This window comes from Nipponia nippon, unplaced genomic scaffold, assembly GCF_047370975.1.
Source record: "Nipponia nippon isolate SJK-2023a ecotype South Korea unplaced genomic scaffold, ASM4737097v1 scaffold_6, whole genome shotgun sequence".
Classification (NCBI taxonomy): Eukaryota; Metazoa; Chordata; class Aves; order Pelecaniformes; family Threskiornithidae; genus Nipponia; species Nipponia nippon.
The window spans coordinates 52,932,549-52,951,497 of record NW_028262380.1 but is presented as its reverse complement, the minus strand read 5'-3'; the positions used below and the strand labels follow the sequence as shown (position 1 = coordinate 52,951,497).

Here is an 18,949-nt window from a genome sequence, read left to right as displayed (position 1 = left end):
CTTTGAGCCGCATCTGAACTCTTTAGATCCTGATTTCTAGGTGCCTCTTTCTAGAAAGGTTTGGAAAAGAACTTAGATTTAACCCAGTTCAGTAGTTCCAATACAAAATGGCGATCCATCCCCCCTCAAACCCTTAAGTCTTAGGCCTGAACAGACTGGCCCATTTATCAGTCATTGGATAAATTACTCTCAAGGAATAATGTGAATTATTAGAAGACATGGAAATTATCCAGAAACTCTGATCTTTACATATGTATTCATTATTTGCCTTTCAAGCAAAATTGGTCCTGCCAACATATTTTCACCAGCTGACTTGTTGGTGTACTGTAGCTGCTTTTTCAGTTTTAAAACTGCATGCTTGATTCATCACAAGGGACCCAGCATTACTTCTTTTCCTGAATGGATGACTACCCAGTCTACAAAATGTCTTCAAAACAACTGCATAAACACTTCTCTTGTTGATGTGTCTAGAAAGACAAATTAAGAAGCAGGACCCCACCCACACACACATTTTAAGAGTGTCTGAAATCCTGTTGTGGACTCCAGCCATTTTCTTAATACAGTCTTACTTGGAAAATCCAATGCTGGTAGGAAAAACACTAATTGAAGCAGTTCACTATATAGTATCTGCTTTGAAAACACTCTCTTGACCTTGCAAAAATAATATAGGGAATAACTGCACACAATAGCTTTGGGTCAGAAAAAAAATACCAGGTTCATAATGTGTCAGCCAGCCACGCAAATCTTATCATTGAACTGCTGCAAGCCATCGGAGAGTAGTCGTTCTCTTATTATAAACTAAAATCCTCTACAACCTGCGAAACCAAAGATGGAGTCAGGTTTTGGAGGGTGCAAAATGGTGTTAGTTACAATCGCAGACATTTTCAAACAAAATACATGTTTTCACCATTTCTGGGTATATTTCCAGCAGCCTTCTGAGAAGCTTTAACTGTTCTTACGAACACATCTTCATTCATCAGACATTCAAAACAATGAACTCTCTTCCCAGCTCCCAAATCCTAGTTTTCAGGCAATGTAACCTAGCAGCTTTTCCTGTTCATGGGAGATACAAACCTCATACCAACGACTAACCCTGCCATCTAGTGGCATTTATACATTTACCACATTTATCACCACAGCATCCCCATGTTTCATCAAACTTTTGACACAGCATCCCTTTGTGATTGATACACTTTGAAAGACTTGCAGAAAAATCTAGAGATATGCTGAATAACAGTTCTGTTACAAGAATTCCTCCTTTTATATAATAAAGTATTTTTCACTGCCAGTGTTTCAAAACCACATTATGTACAGCTACAGGAGGAAATTGCAAGCTCTGTGCTTATCTTCTGTGTGAGGTATGGCTTCTTCTGTGTACACTGTTGAGAGTCGTAAAGGTGAAAAAAATATTTAGGAGCTTATCTGATGCTGGAGATAAGGCTGAGAACATAATGGAGTTGTATTCCTTTCCTTCCTTTAAACAAATGAACAAAAAATCCCCAGAACAAACCCCCAAAACCCTACTTTTACTGGACTTTTGGAAACCAAGTATTTTAGAAGTTTTAACAGAAGTGACTGACTTTGCCAGTACTTGAACACATTTCTCAGTTGAAGCTGGGAGGACATTTCTAAATAAAATGATGACTTCAAAAAAGAAGTTTTAGCTTGCATGGCATCTGGGAAGTGCAGGGTAAGTTTGTCCTTGTTTGAAACCATTGAGCAGAACACCATGCTAGCTTATTCCCTTGCAAAAGTACTTTGTAACGCCTTTTAGGACCACACAACTGAAGCTACAATCATTTTTGATGTGTCCATACTATGTATGCCTCCAAGTCCTAGCTATCTCAAAGAGCAGATGACCTTTCTGAAATGCAAGGTGGTTCCTTCTCATGCTTTCCTGAAATGTTGGGGAAGGCTGAGCTGGTCTCTGGAGACCAATTGGGATACTCTAAAGAAGTTCTTAAAGGAGATTATAATGGAACTTCTTCGGCGAAGGGAAAGGTTTCTGATTCTTTGGAGGAGTGTCTTTTATGGTATATTAAATTATCATTCTATTCACCTAATCTTGTAGGTTTCACATCAGAGCAACAGTATGGAAAACTTTTTTTATAATGCATTGTTACATTTCTAATCAGGGAATCGAGAAGGAAATAAAAAGGCAGAAAAGTTTGCTATCCATGCAGCTTATTGAGACTAGATAGTATTTGAGGATTTGTTAGTGAAATTGTGCTGGTTGGCACAGTGTTCTGTTTTAAAGTATACAGTAACTGATATCTGTAATAATAAACAGATTGAAAATGTAGAATAATTTGCTTATGAAGGCATAGGTTCAGAAATATTTCACATCTGCAAAAAAACATTGAAGTGTTTCAGAAAAGTGATCAACATCACCTTTGGTCCAGTGAACCGCATCAGTATAATGTAAAACTTTTTTTTTTGAGTCAATGCTAATATTTTTGAAAAAGGTAAGTGCAAAAGCTTTTACCTGACACCACTAAATGAAACAAATATGAAAACTGAGCCTTCAGAAGAGACTTCTTTCCACAAAGTAGAGTATTTCAGAAAAGTCTGCTTTGTTTTTTGAAGGCAAATACTTGCCAACCAAAGTTAGCAAGCCTGCTAATAAAAAAAGCAGTATTTTCAGTATATTTGGAAATATTTCTCATTTGCAAGGAGCTCTGTCTGCATTACTGGCTTCCTACAGCTCTCACTTTGCACAGAACTATGTAAATGCTGTTTGCTTCTTACAGAGCTTCTCCCAAAGACCCGCAACTTGTTTACATTAGTACTGATGTTGGTGTAAAGGCAGTAACTTAAGTGCTTCAGGAAGCCAAACCTGGAACATGCGCATATATAGCTTCTTAAATTGGTAATGATGTTATTTTTCAGCCTCGCTGGTTGGGACCTATTATCTGGAGAGTGCTCTTTAGCAGTCATCCCTGATATGGCAGAAGATGACCCTGAGCATCACCTCCTCCTCCTGTCAGTCACAGCATTGTGCAGCTCCACAGGACAGAGCAGGGTTGTGACAGGGAAGTAAGGTGAAGAGAGGGACTGTTCCCCTCTGTTGGCCACCCCTGAGGCCACGTCTGGAGCTCCACATGCAGTTTGGGCTGCCCTGTACCAGGTGGACGCGGTACAGGGTCTGACCACGCAGATCCCATCATGGGGTGGTCAGGGTGGGAGTGCTCATTGCATAGGGTGAGGCTGAAGGAACAGGCGTAGTTTGTTCATTGTAAAAAACACATTTGCACGTACAGTTATACACATACCTATACATTTACTGTACCTGTATCTTGGGTGAATTATTGCATATATGATGGGGTTGTAGATTGCAGAAGCTTTGGCAATAACTGCTGGCACAGATTTGGCATATGGTGTTAGGGTGTTGCCTCGACTAAAACAAAGCAAAAACATTACACACACAGCTATGCCATGGATTAATACTAAGTTACTAAAACATATTATTCTTTTTGACTGTTATTGTGCTGTGATCTCTTGATAAGAAATACCCCTGAAACGTTAATTCATTCAAATGCATTCTTTGCTCAGATGAAAGGCTTGCATTTGACTGCGTATACTTGGTTTCATTCATTCAGAGAAGATGAAAGACATGCAGGTAATTAGTTATCTATTTGAGGATGACCAGGAACACAAAGAATTACCTTCCCTGTTTCTACACTAGGCAAAAAAAAAAACCCAAACCCCAAACAACCCCCACTATGACCATCTGGGAAAAGGGAATGGTGATGAAAAAGAAATCAGAATCAAACCTAAAAATCTTTCAGCAGCAACATCCATGCTGCATAGTAGTGGATGTCAATGACTCAGTCGCAAACACTGCAGAAGGAAGAGAGGACTAGAATGGGTTTGAAACCAATATTCTCTTATGTTCTCTTCTTGACTTTAAGCTCCCACAGTCGGTCATGTGTGATCAATATGTCAGCGCAGGATAATCACAATCAATATCATAGAATCACAGAATGGTTTGGGTCAGAAGGGACCTTTAAAGACCGTCTAGTCCACTCCGCCTGCCATGGGCAGATACATCTTTCACTAGATGAGGTTGCTCAAAGCCCTGTCCAATCTGACCTTGACATGAAGAACACGCACTGACAAGACAACAGGTCCCTTTGGAGCAGCGAGCGGTTTTAGGAAGATGGGAGCTCAGGGGTGAAGATCTGGGAATTTAACCTCTTTTCTGCTCTCTGTCAGAGGCAGCAGTATATGGTGGAAACCTCTTGAGAGAACGGGTATTAGGAGAGAAGAGAGGTAACTCCTCCAGTTCATTCAAAGTATCATGGAGGACAGGAAACAATGTGTACCAAAAATGTACATAAAAAGTCATGATAGTTTTAAAATACATAGACAACCCCTTTCCTGGCTTTATCCACAAGGATATAGTGAAGAAAGCAATATCACCTCTAATGTACTAACTATTTAAAACCCATTCCAAAGGGAGATCTGTTTCTTGTGGGTGACAGTACTAATCATACTTCAGAATAACCCATGCTCTTTGGATTACGTTTCCACTTACCCTGCCCAGGCAATCAAGGTGACACAAGCATATGGAGACCAGGACAAGACAAACACAATGATGACCACAAAAGCAATTTTTGCCAGTTTCCATTCGTTCTTCATGGACTGCGAGAGGTAGGATTTCCGGCTGCAGGAGCCTAGCTTTTGAACATCTCTGTGAGGGGGGAAAAAAATACAGGTATGTCAGCAGGAAGGTGAAAAAGCAAGGTGCAACATTTCTGATGCATTCTCAGCAATATGCAAAATGAAGTAGATTTCATCTTTCCCTGCTCTAACTATTCTTTTGTCCTCTGATATTTAAAAATCTAGGAGGTAATTAATGTAGTAAAATGGTCCCATGTGTTTTGGCTCAGCTTCGACTGCGTGTGGGACTGAGCCAGAAGAACCCCTGGGACTACAGGATGGGATTGCCATGTCCTTATCCTGACACAAGGAGGGTTGCAGGCTGGGAGGGTGAAGAAATTGGTATCTCTTGCCCTTCATTGCTGTCAGAGGTGGAGCAAGCAAAGGCACAGCTGGATGCAAAATCAAATCTGATGGCTTTTCATTTTCCAGGGAGGAACACCTTACAGAAATTCCAGCTTACAAGGTAACATGTGCTGGAATACCCTGAGTACGTTGAGGAACCTGGCCCCAAATGCTTACAGGGAGATTTTTACTTCCCTGCAGATTTATTCACTGGAGAAGAGTATTTTCAGGGGTGAGTATGACAGGCAGTCTTAATATTTTTGCCAAAAAATGTCCCATGAAATTATCTTCTCACATCAGACAAACACCTCACACTTTATTAAAAAAATGATTTTATATGGTTTAGCATTTTATACAGTTTAGCATAGAAATAACAATTTTTACATATCAGTGTTGTTAAATGAAGATATATTTCAGGCTGAAGACAGTAATTACCAGCCAAACAAACTGTTTTGTGGCGCACTGTGAACATACCCATAAATGAATTTACTGTATTAGTGAGCAAAAGGCACAGAAAAATCTTGTGGCTACTGTGCTTCATGGGTGTACAGGACACCATTGTTTTAAGGATGAATTCTTTGCTCCTTCTCATTTGGTGTCAAATATGCATACACAAAGTATAGTAAAAACCAAGAGCAAGGCCAAAAATAGAGCTCAGTAAGAACTTTAATTTAGGCATACAGCTAAACATACTTTTAAAAATGGAATGTAGCCTTATGAAACCAAATGACTGCAACAAGTGCCTGCAGATAGGCTCAGAGAAAAGCCATCGGAGCTGATGACACTGCGAGCAGCGGGAAGGACTCACAACTTCAGCTGGTGTTGGATCAGACTAAAGATAAGTCATGTGCTCATTGGGAAAAAAGTAACTGACAGAATGAAGTTACTTTACAGATCTCACACGCTGCCGATTTTTTATTTCGAATATAGACCAAGAATTTGGAAAAAGAAACAGTGTCCTAACAAGCATAGCCAGATTTTGTGCGTGCAGCTGTGATGCTTGAGTGAACCACAATGTTTTCTGGGATGCCTGCCTTAAATAAAACTGTCAAAAAAAATATGAGGACTATTATGTTTACAGAGCAGCTCAAAGGCTGATAATGCCCCCATTGCTACATGATATTTATCATCCCTTGGGGCTGAAAACTGTGCTGGAATGCACAGGCACTGTGTTCCTTGTACTGCAAATCTGAAATACAAATAATCCAAACTACAAACTTATCTGATATACTATTAATTACCACACGCAGGGCTAAGATTAGAACCATCAGAGACTTCTTTCCCTACTCCAAAATGCATACATCCATTCCAGTTTTTACATTCCAAAAATATTTCTCCAGTTACAGCTGTTAATGATCTGCCACTTTATTTCCAATTTCAATTCACATAAATTTTTGATTCAGATTTTTCTGCAGCTAAAGAAATTCAGAAAATCTTTTAATACAAGAAAAGGGAGATTTACCTATTTCAGCTACAGTGCTTACCTGTCAGTACGTCTTATGGCCAGGAACATAAATAAATAGCAATGGAATATTATTATCAGGGGAATAAAAAACACACAGCAACATAAAATCATGGTGTAACTTCTGTTTGCAGGTGAGTAGGTTACATAGTCCCATGTACAGGATATCATCAAGCCCTCAGGCACATAGGAACCTATGAAATACATGGAATACATTATTTACACATACACCCAAACCTTACTCAGTTGCTGATCCAACAACTGAGCAACTTAAATAAACCCTGTACTGTATACATGGTCTTCAAGAGCTATACATGCCATATTATACACGTGGTCTCAGAATACAAGTGCACACATGGAGAGGAGGTCCTGACTGCCAGACTCGAGGATACACCTAATACTCCATCTGCAATTTGTTCTGCTTGAATACAACCTGGGGATAGCGGGGAGAAGGGTATTGGCCCTGCAATAGCTGCAGATACACGGTACGACAGCAAACCATCAGGTGGTGGCTAGGCATCCACCAGAGAACTTATCAAAAATCTCATTTTTTCATACCCCGAGCAAGGTTAAAATAGACCATGTAGGGAACGCAAAAAGAGAGAGAGACAGCAGAACACATACTCCACCCGAAGAGCGGAGCCACACTCCATCCCAGGGAGTACAGCCACACGACAGCAATGATCTGCACAGTGCGTTTCTTTGAAGTCCACTGTATGGATCGCAGGGGCTTAGTGATCACAAGGTAGCGGTCAACAGAAATAGCTAGTAAAGTCATCATTGAGGTTATTCCAAAGAGTGCCCCACAGAAAGCGTACAAGTCACAGCCTGGAGCAGAAAATAACAATGAAGTCAGTGATTTTCTTAAAACAGACGCATGTTTTCTCTCAGAGCCTGACATGATAGCCCTCCCATTTTTTCCTGGCTCAGGACTTCTCTCCCATTAGAAGAACTTTCTTAGCCTCACTATTTCAGTATTACTATTGTTTATTAGAAAACACACAAATATTAATAAAATACAAATGCATGTATTTAACAAGTCCCGCTCTCCACTGTGGGCTGCAGCTGGCAACCTTTTGTCAATGGAAAACTGCCTCAGAGAAAATCCAATCTAATCAAAATTACATTTTCCTGGACTGTTGCCCAATATATTGATCTTAACAGGCTGCAGCAGACATCTGTCTGCTAATGACAGATGGATGTTTCGAAAAAATGACTTTGGTTTATGGGCTTAAAAATGTAGAAATGGTTTAAATTTGATGGGTAAAAGACCAGCTGTAAAACATAGCTCCAGCTCCTATATTTAATAGCACTTTTAAAAATAACGGACAGTTTTTACATGAAACAGTTTTTTTTTTTCCCCTCTTTGCATTCAGGCATTGTGCTAGCAGATGACAACTTGTAGAGTTACACTGTCCCTAATTTGATTCAGAAACCTATGTCAAATGATCATTCATTTTTTGAGATCTTGCATCACCCCATGTGGTTATAGACAAACAGCCCACAGGGGGTGGGAGGCACTTGAAATACCAGATTCAACATTAAAGCAGACTTCTGAAGTCTTTATAGGTAACCTGCAATTAAGGACCAAATTCCACTCAACCCAAATCAATTGCTTCATTTGTGGCAGCATAATAATTTACACTGATTTTATCTAAGGGGATAAGCAAGACTAAAAACATCCTCAAATTAAAGAGAAGCCCCTTCTGTGCTGCTAAATAGTACATGGTCTCTGGGCTTGCTCCACCAATACTTGACCACTACTTGGTGCAAACTTTCACCCAACAGTGTGATGAGCAGTACCAAGCAGAGCATTGAGCCTTCTGAGGAACTTGCTATACTCACATTTCAGCTATACTTTGAGCATGTATCTCCTTTTCTTTCTTGCAGTTGGAAAGAAAGGAGCTTAAATTTGCAGAGTCCTCAACTGACTTTTGTTATTTAAATCTCTTAATTAAATGTGAGATTCCTAGAAGTATGCTAATGGATATCAACATACATTTCTAAATAAAAATACTAACTCTCTCTGAAACTAATACATAAAAAAATATTTACGACTTAATAAAGCTTTTCTACCCATGTTCAGCCATAGCATCTGCCCTTACAAGCTAATGGGTAACATGATTACATGTTGATGTTGACTCCTTTCTTTCCAAAGTAAGTAAGATGAAAGAATCAAGCCTATAACACAAAACATGTGCCATCATGCTGACCGATGATGTCAAGAACCTGGGTTGTCACTTGAGTGTTGTGCTGCTGTCTGCACAGCACAAGCCAAGATCGTTACGGCTAAAATACAGCTAAAATACGGCTGCAGACAGTGTAGAGCTGGTGAGGCATGAATTAGTGTTGAAAAGTACCTATATCTCCAAGTATCCACTCTCTGTGCAAGCTGTTGACAAAGCACATGGGTGCCTGAGAAGCCGACATCAGGAAGTCACTCACAGCCAAATTAATTATAAAGTAGTTTTGGGGTGTCCTCAGCTTCTTGTTGCTTAAAAACATGAGAAATACGTGGTTTAAAATACACAAAGTGAACAGTTAACTTTATAACTTCGCTTACTAGCATAAACAAATACTATCCAGGCTGGAATCGGTGGTTACTTACAGTCAATCAATTGCTAATCATCAGTCAATTACTGCAGCTACAGATATAGTAATTTCAAAATGATGACTGACAATAGCAGGGGGGATAAAATGGATTGTTTCCTCTTCAAACTGAGGAGAATTCCAGGTGCCTTGAAAAATATGGATTTGTTCAGGAGGAGAGCAATTCCCTATAAGAGAAGCAACACTGAGCATGTCCTGCACTGCACAAGACCAGGATCTGAAGCAGGTTACAGAGCGAAAGGACCTGCTTTTGATGAATTTTTAAAAGCTGACGACCTGAAGAGTCGCCACATTACCACTAACTAAATGACCCTTTGCTAAGTGCTACAGCACCAACAGAGCATGCACAGAGATTTGGAAAAAAATACTTTTGTTCGTACACATCTCATAAGGGATAACAAAAACATTCAGCTGCAGATGAACAGGCAACACTAAACACTGCAACAAGGAGCCTGAAAGAGCAGCCAGTCTGCAAGCAAAGTTTATCCAAAGATAAACATCACTTTCAGGTTTTTTCCCCATGTCTCACCACCTGATGTAGTCTCACTTCTTAGAGACATCTGGAGTTACAACCTCCTAGGAAACTTTCAGCTGGTATTCAAGATTACCCTTGGCTCTGGCTAAAACGATACTGGTAATGTGATAAAGAACCTCTAACTTTTGCTTGGGGTTCTTTGGTCGAATATGCCCTTGTTGCTCTGATCAAATATTATGTCCCACCATGAAAGTTAAATTAATTTGTGAGTTCAGCTCGCCCAAATCTACCTTAAAACTGGCACTTTTGAGGGATATACTGAGAAGGTATAACGCTGAACTAGTAGTCCCTCAATGTGAACCACTGTATTGGTTGCATGGCAAAGTAAAGAGCTTTGATAGCTAGGGTTTGAACTCAGACATTTCACAGTGTCAGGTACATATAATACAAAAAGAAGTGACTTGGCACACTCTGTGAGACATAGGGAGGAAACAAGATTTTATAAGTAGCTTTATTCTTGGAACCTGCATGCAATAATTCTCAATAGTTTGAAATAATTGTTTCTTTTCCCCCAAATGCCTCCTTCAGTGTAGAAAGCTGAACAACTGAGGCATCTCTGATGTGCTTTAAAATATCAGTATTTGCAGTTAACATGAATTTCTTTTCTCATGCTGATAAAGAAATACTGAAAAAGAAACTGAGGAAGCCATCTCAATGCTTCTTCAATTCTGACAAAATCTTGGCTCTTATAACTGCCTGCAACAACTGAGCGAGGGGGGGTGCAGAGTTCACACCTTCACACGTGCTTGTGTGTCTATGGAAATATTCCTACTTCGACAATTTAATGCTTTTATTACACCAGCTAAACCAAACAGATTTCAAGAAAAATGGCGAGCTTGCGCTGCATTTCAAAAATCATGAAGGTATCTACACTTGCAGGGAATTAAATTTCTCTTCTATCTCATATTAAAAGCCAGTTATTAAAAATAACTAAACCAACTTATTTGTCTCAAACATTTAAGAATAGGAAACTAATTTAATATAGGAATAGGAAACTAATTTAATAACACCCCACCAGTGTTTCTAGCACTGTAACCCCACTCTGCATCAACATGCATGATGACAGCAAGCAGTGAGCAAGGAGGATTTTGAAATCCAGCATCACAGTGTGGGACAGTAGCAAGCTATTTATTTTTTCCGTGAGATTTTTGTATACTCTAGCTGCAGTAGCTTTGGCTGTCTATTACACCGTCAGCAGCCAAGAAAGCACACAAACTGACAGGGGTCCTATGATCTGCCTGAAGCAGGGAATACACTGATGGCATGAGCTCATTTCATGTGGCGCGTTGCTTTCCTGGTCCTTCCAGGACATCTGGGCTGCTGGGAAGAGCGTCAGTTTTTGTCAAGTATTTCTGCAAATTCTACAGGGTGAGCGAAGAAGTCTGCTGTTTCTATCATTAAAAGCATTAAACTCTTCTTTAAACTTTTCAGTAGAATTGTTAATAGAACAGAGTATTTTTTTTTTCTCATTATCTTTGGTTCCTTAAAACATGAGGAATTTACACTGAGGTTATCAGTGATGGGTGGGGGTGTTGCCTTCCCCCATTTGATGCCATCAGCCTTTGCTTGGAGATTTAATCCAAGCGGAAACCAATGCAGAACATCTTCACACAGGCACATGTGAACCTCAAGGCCAGTCAGATTAACTGTAAAAGGAATTTTTGTACCTGTAAAACGCGTAGAGCACTAGGAGGTTTCCGACGATGCCAATGGAGCCAATAATGAGCACACACGTTCCTACAGTGTAAAGAACATGGTCGGGGATCTCTGTCTTGGTCACAGAGTGTGGCTGGGTGCCCATGTTCAAACCCTGAATGGAAAACAGAGGAAAAGGAGAGCTTAGCACATTCAGGACATTTATCACAGGGGACACATGCTCAGCCTGTTGAAGGAAGGCAGAGCACTCGCTTCCACAGTTCTAGCAAATCAAATGGACACCTCTGCGCTCTTTTCACATTCCCTGTAACCAAGTTTCCCTCAAATAGCCTTCATGATTTTAACAGTACATATTTATATTAAAAAAACAACAACAGGGAAAACAGACTGGAAAAAAATATTAAGGAAGTTGTGATGATGTGAAAAAGGCAAAGACGTGCTAGCATAAAACTCGCTCTGGGTAACTGCCGCACTTTGGGGCACAGAGCTAGCTGACAACACAACCTTCAGTTCAACAAGATATAGTCCATCATACTTTGGTTTTATTAGGAGCACTGATATGAAAACCCATACTTATAAACATTAAATCCCCCGGATCTCCCCAAGCTCCCTATCCACTAACTTAGTGCTGCAAAACCTGGAAATTCCCCATGGAAAAGGTAGGAAACCGGAGGTAAAACAGCAGCAGTAGCGTTGCCTGGGTAAGCACAAATACATTAAATGTTCTTGACACCTCTTTCACTGCCCTTTTTCTCCAGCACATGAATAAAACCCCACCAACTCTCTATGCATTTTTTTCATTTTAGACAAATTCAGATTTATCACCAGCTAAATTCAGCAGCAGGGCAGCCTACAGCTAATCCACTCAGCTCTCATTAGCTTTATCGATGAGAACAGTCTGAATTGCCTGACGGAGATTCTTATTTACCAAGTCAAAAGCAGCTAAGCTATGCAGAGCACTCACACATGCAGTCAGATCCGGATGGCTTAGTCAATGGTATACCACCTTGTCACAGCTGAGGACCCGCTCTGCATTGCCACGCTTCGATGCTGTGCAGCTCAGCAATGTGCGGGGTGTGGGACAAGGCTGATTTTGGCCTATGGGAGAGGAGCTGGGTGACAGAACAGGTTCAAGATGATAACTATCACCTCACTGGTAGTATTTAAGCGGTCATTTGAAAATGGTGAGAACAGCCTTGTTTTTTCTCTGTTGCTAGCTCCTAATCTCCCATGCTGCTGCTGCTTCTTTCTACCTTCTATTATTCCTTCCTCATCTATAAATGCACACGCTACAGCTCCTTCCTTGTACAACAGTTCTAGCTGTGGGCATTATCCCCTTAACTGTGTGATCCCACTGGAGTACTCCCTGGGGTAGGTTGCATTCGGCGATAGGGAGCACCTGGCGACATGCCTCCAAAAAACAGTGGGTCTGAGGCAGAAACAGTGAGAGCAAAGCTCCTGGGGCTGAAGTGGTGTTGTAAATGATACAAAAGCTATTGCTTCAAAGCAGAAAGCTCCTTTCAAGCTTTCTCAGCGGTCTGATACACTCTACCCATAATAGGATGGCTACTGTCAATGTGACACTTCACCAAAGAAAACATCGCTGTAAAAGTAGAAAGAAATGGAAGGGAGCATCTGCTGGTGCTGGCTGCACTGGGGGGTTGTCACTGCCATTCCCAGCAGTTAAGCAGCAAGAAAAAAATGTCACCCTGTGAAGTATTTACCCTTGAAGAAGGTGCAAGGGGTAGCGTAAGGACAGGCAGTGCATGGGGAGGTGGCCCAGCAAGCAAAGGCAGACATGGCTGTTCGGTGGCACCAGGCACAGACGGTGCCGTGCTTTCAGAGAAGGGCTGCCTGGGCACACAAATAAACCATGATAAACTCCTTTCTTCTTCGCTCAAACCTAATCTTCTTAGCAGAGTGTGTGCACTAAATCGAAACCCTGCCTTCTTTCTGGCAATGCATGCCAAAGAGGCTAAACTGGGAAGAAAGGAAAAGGATCCTTTTTTTTCTTCCTTTCCAGCTTATCTGCTGGGCATGCTCAGGATTTACCCTTATATACAGGGTTAATACATAGTGGAACATTATATAGATGATGTAATTCAAGGCAAGTAGTACTTGCCTGTCATATGCATTATGCTTTACTTCATCATATGGGAACTCACTGTTGCAGAAACTCATTTGAGAAATGGACTATGAATTTCACACCCAAAGGTGTCTCGCCTTATCTCTCTGCTGAAGAGAAGCTGACTTGGATGTTTTGGCCTCATTTATTCAGTTACAAGTGGCGAGCTGTGTCAGAAGCTGAAAAATGTCTCATGTGACACATTTGTAAACTCAGATTACAGTTTGCTGGCAATACCGGATGAAATATAAACTATTGATGCTTACAGAGTGGAATTTGGAAGGCTGTAAGTACTGGGGATTACACAGAGCCTGCAATCTCAGCGAGAAGCTAAAGTGAGGGATGTTTAGATTACACAGGCTTTGGAGAAGGGATCTTACCTTCAGGGGAGTCCATAAAATACCACGGCCACTTTTGCTGGGATGTTAATAGCAGTAAGAACAACTTTAAGATCTGAATGAAGAGACGGCTACTTATTCACTCTGCCGGTGTTAGCCTGAGACAGCAGGATGTGGCAGGCATCCGGCTGTATGAAATGTGGCAAGCTGATAAAGACAGAAAACCATTTATAACACTGTAATTTGGATCTATGAAGATAAATGTGCATATCTACATGCGTGTGTATATATATATTTCAACAGAAAACCTCAAATTTTATAAAAAATATTTCATTAAGCTAGTGCGAATTTTCTAATTTCTATAGAAAAGTTAAAGAATAAAGATTTAAATACTCTTAAGATTGAGAATTTAAGATCTACTCTGTTGAACAAATGCTGCTTTTCTAATACAGACCCTTTCTCAGAACAGAATACACTCAACTGGATACAAACAATATCATCAAGGCTTTAAGATATTCACAGAATTTAAACTTTTTCTCTTTTCCTACAATACCACCTCTGAGAAGCTGGCCTTTTTGGCAATTTTGATTAGCAAGCTAAATACTTGATAATGTAAATGTTTTACTGTATGAAGATGACTACTAAAAACATGAAAAAAATTCCAAGCTTGGTGATGAGCTCTAATGAGAGGCTGTTTTTTTGCTGGTATTCTCAAAAGTTGTTACCACTCTATGCATTTTTTGGTACCTTTAGTTTCTCCCAAGAAATGAGAATAAAATCAAACTATAGGAGAATATTCCAAGTTGCTGTGACTCTTTCCAACCCAAGAAAACCCATGTAACTATTACAAATCTCTACCAATGACTTGGTAAGCAGGCCAGCAGCTAAGTGCAGCACATTTCATTAGGTGTAGTCACTGTCATGTCTTACTGGATCACATCTATGTTAGCCTCTTTTATCACCAAAATGATGTATGGTCAATAACAGCTGGTATTAATCAGAAAAAAAATCAGTTTATACTAGTGGAAGGGTCCTGCCCCTTAGGCTTAGGAAAGCACGGATTTTTGTATCCATCTCATGCCACCGCTCTCTAACTGCTAGAATACACTGTACAGTCATACTTCAGGCTATTCATTTTCATTTAATTAACAGTGAACTTAGGCTCTCTGAGAATGCAATCACAAAATGTACAAAGTTAAAAGCCATGCTGTGAGATGCTCCCCCAGCTCCGGCTGTTTCACACTGCCGTGGTGATGCACAGCTGCTCTGGATTCAGCACATCTATCTCGATAAATTGTGTTTATGGGTGCTCAGTATCATCACAGCCACATAATGTAGAATGAAGAGCCTTTTCTGTATAAGCCACAGCTTGGCTCCTTCTCTTTAATGATGTCATTTAAGATAGAGATAATAAAGGAAGGCATTACATTTTATTCAACTGATAAATTGAATCTATAATGGGTGAAGTAAGTTTTCAAGGGCTCATGTGAGATGTGTTCACCTGTCCATTTTTCCCCCAGGTTGGCTTTGCCTCCCTCTGTTTGTGGTCCTGGGACAGAATCTCAGGCACTCTGCTGCAGACACATCTGTTTCCTAAGCGAAGATTTTAAGGACACCGTCCAGAATGACCTGATTTTTTCACTCAAAAATACAAATGTAAACAAGCAGCCCATGAAGATGCCAGTAACTGCAGTGGGGCCAGCTTCTGGCATACTTGACTGTCCTGTACTCGCTTTGTTTGGCTCTTTCTAAATTAATGCTACAATCACTTGTGTTTTGACTCTATGAGCTGTTGGACCTGACAACTCACATAAATCACCATGTAGCCTTACCCTTATATGTGATGTGACTACAACATCAAAATGCTGTCACCTATGTGGCTGCTTGGAGGGCTTTCCTGGCAGGGTAACTAACAGATCTGCAGGCAAATGGAGGATAAACAGTTAACAGCTGTCCCTCAACTAGCTGGCAAAGGAAGCAGGCACCAGATATAAAAATAAACTTGGTCTCTTTCTCCCAAAATAAAGATGGAAAACTTAACAGAGGAGGAAAGTTATTCTATGAAAGCTTTTGTAATTTGATTTTTAGTGATAAAACGATGCCCAAATAATTAGAGCCATCTGTTTCTGCTTTCCAGTTGGTGAGATTAATAAAGATCGCAATGCAGAAGACAAAAAAATGTGGTTAGAAAACAGGAGGGCAAGGGCAGGTCCTCTTCAATGGGTAGGGATAGAAAATAATGGATTGAGTTCAGAAATTGTTGTATGATTGGCATTAGGTGGATATAAGAGGATCTAAAGCCTTATTTATGCTCTGATTTTGGTCACGGATGCAAGCTCATCTTGTGGAAATGATTGAAATGAGCTTAAGTAAGGGCTTGCTTACATGGGAGATTAATGTGCACTAACAAGGGAGTGAATTAACAGCATAGCAGCCTCCCCGTGCTGACCTGCTATGTGGATTCACAAAGCAGAAGTTTGATTTTACTGTACAAAAAACTTGTCTCTACAGTCATACTTGAAAATTTGAAAGAAAAATAATAAATAATATTTAGGCATAGTGAGATAGGAGCAGTCCACATCTGCAGATGTTTTTGAAGCAGTTCATTGAACTGAAGCAGTTACCAGGTAGTACTTGCCAAGTTGCTTGTAATTTCACTGACAGTCAATGTAAGATGTAACTTCATCATGAAGCACTGTCTGGGTTGCAATGATGACAAAACTGGGGGCTTAATGAATATCTTGTACATATGAACTGTTGAATCAGCCAACAGAAGACCAGTGCTATGTGGCAACTGTGGCAGAGCTAGTGATGGTCAGATATTTTTCAAAATATGATGTGTTTAAAATGAATACTCACAGAAAACATTGTTAATACCTTTGGGTATTAAAACAAACAAACAAACCACCCCCCAAAAACCAACAACTTTGCTTGCTCTGGTTAACTGTACTGCATTACAACACCACACAGTAAGTACAGATTAATTCAGTCCTCAGAAGGTCAAATCAAACCACGATCATCCACATGCGGAAAAGTTACTTTTCTTATCAGTCTCGGGGTGACACTCTTCTTCCACAGCTCATTCCAAACAGTTCACATGCCAAAGCCAGGAGCACTCAAACACATATTTGTAGCACGCATTTAATCAAGAAGACAATTGGCTTAGCAAACTGAACTGTGAATTTGGTGCAGTTCATCCAAAAGTGACAAACAAGAACAGGAACTGCCAGTGCTGCGTACAACAAATAGCAAATGCAGTCAGCTACTAAAATCAGGCATTTGCTCCAGACCCAGATGGTTATTTATCCAGACTAAGGTCATACGTTTGTGGAAACAAACTGAGAATTTTTTCTATAATAAAATATATACCTAATTAATTCCATTCCAGCAAGTGCTTCTGGGCTGTTACTGAACTGGAAAGCCAGTTGATAAAAAAAACTTTTAATATTTGACTTCAAGACTCATTTGGGGCATATATCCCTAAAATCTCACATTTAGCACAGCCCCTGCTTTGACAATATGCCTTCTTTCAGGTCCTTGGTATCTGTGCTTAAACTTCTTCTCATCGTTGCAAGCAATCTAATGGCACATGGTTGGGGGAGTAGAAAAAAAAAAAAATCTTAAAAAACTCCAAAGAGAAAACCATCAAACCTCAATATCACGAGAATAAACCAGTTAGATCCTCAACAAGGTAGGCAAACTCAGGTGTCTACATATCCAGCCTTATAAGTCAATGTAAGCAAGGGGTATTAATAATTCATATGTTTTGTGATTAATAAGACATGATATAAAAATGATACACATGAGAATAATACAGCAATCAGAAGTAAACAATAAAAGTGAAAATAAGCAAAGTTTTAATATGTGTCTGCTTGTTACAAAGCTATCTAAGGGCATATTTTTATCTCTCTGGAGACTGACTAAAAGAATCTTAAAATGTAAAGTCTGTTCTGGAAAGCACATGGACATCGCTTACTATGTACATCCCCAGCCACGCCACTGAAATCACTGATAAAAGACACATTCGCTTCTCTGAGTACAAAAAAAAGGGAAACAACAACAACAAAAAATCAGCCCAGCTGAAAAACAACAAGCTGGTTTGCGTCCCAGCTCAAGCACTATCTGCACCACTTGGGCAGGGGTTAGCAAACGTGACAGCTTACTCAAAGTTTTACAAGTTATTCTACTGAGTGTGCCTGCACATCCTGGCCTTGGGAGGAACGCTGTGTTACTCGCTCCGTTGTTTTTGTGGGGATGCACTGGCAAGTAACTAGCACATTTTTTTCCCTGACTTAATCCGAGTTACTATAATCAAACCTTGAGGCAATGGGTTTTAATTCCAAGACCTAAAAGTTTTAAAGCAAGATACCGAAGGCATGTTCTCTGAGGGCATTTCTGTTGCAGTACTGGTGTACTTTTATAATCAAGACAGGTAGCATTAACCAGGTCTTCAAAACATTTCCTCTACATAAATTTTACTTTCTATTTAAACATATCCAAATCTAACCTGAGAGCACAAAACCTAAAAGAACCAAGTTCAACCATGACTTAAGCGTTTTTGAAAAGCAAACAAATAAAAGCTCACTACCAGAGGCTTTTAATACTCAATTGAGTCAGTCCATCTTTCCCTTTTCATCTCTCACAGGCTTGCACACCAGCACAGCCAGATCCTTAATGTGACCCCCGAGATACTCACTGTGTCGTCCCCTTGGCCATAAATGCCTTCAAAATTCTCTGATGAGATGTCCAAATGCACTTCAAATTACAACACAAGCTATGCATGCCTAGGCAGGCAGCATGCTGAACAAATCTAATCAATGCTAACACTGCATCAAAATTAGCTGGACTATTACAGTTCAGTGCATATTTGTTTGTCCATAGGGGGACGGATAACTGTTAGCATGCTGAAACAACAAAGCAGTAGGCAGAAATCCCAGGAAATATTTTTTAGAGCATTAGAGCATGTTAAAGAAAAGCATGCGCAGTCAAAACATGATATTGGAGTTATTTCCTTCAATATAAGAAATTTTGCAGTCTTCAGGGAGAAATCATTTACATGCTACTACAGCAAATATTTAAGTTTTTATCTTCTCATGCATTCTGCATCATACTTTCATAGACTATTTTTCTCCCTCCGAACATCTTACTGCTACCTGCAGTTCTTTAATAATTGCACAAAGTTCACCTAAAAAAAAAAAATCCCTTTATTCTACCTT

At 40.0% G+C, this 18,949-nt stretch overlaps 1 protein-coding gene across 7 annotated transcripts in view; it reads right to left on the bottom strand.

Moving 5' to 3' along the window:
* Window positions 1-18,949, bottom strand: part of LOC104021197 (melanopsin) — a 59,668-nt gene that overhangs the window by 12,249 nt on the left and 28,470 nt on the right. For 5 of the 7 annotated variants that reach the window (XM_087737449.1, XM_087737450.1, XM_087737448.1 and 2 more), the window contains 7 exons: window positions 13,776-13,940; window positions 11,282-11,424; window positions 8,830-8,963; window positions 7,094-7,297; window positions 6,492-6,663; window positions 4,538-4,693; window positions 3,290-3,397 (listed from right to left, as the gene is read on the bottom strand). In XM_087737449.1, the coding sequence (XP_087593575.1) occupies window positions 3,290-3,397; window positions 4,538-4,693; window positions 6,492-6,663; window positions 7,094-7,297; window positions 8,830-8,963; window positions 11,282-11,415 (908 nt within the window). In that variant the 5' untranslated portion in view covers window positions 11,416-11,424; window positions 13,776-13,940. The remainder of the gene's footprint in view (window positions 1-3,289; window positions 3,398-4,537; window positions 4,694-6,491; window positions 6,664-7,093; window positions 7,298-8,829; window positions 8,964-11,281; window positions 11,425-13,775; window positions 13,941-18,949) is intronic. The other 2 variants (XM_087737454.1, XM_087737453.1) reach the window with 1 other exon arrangement.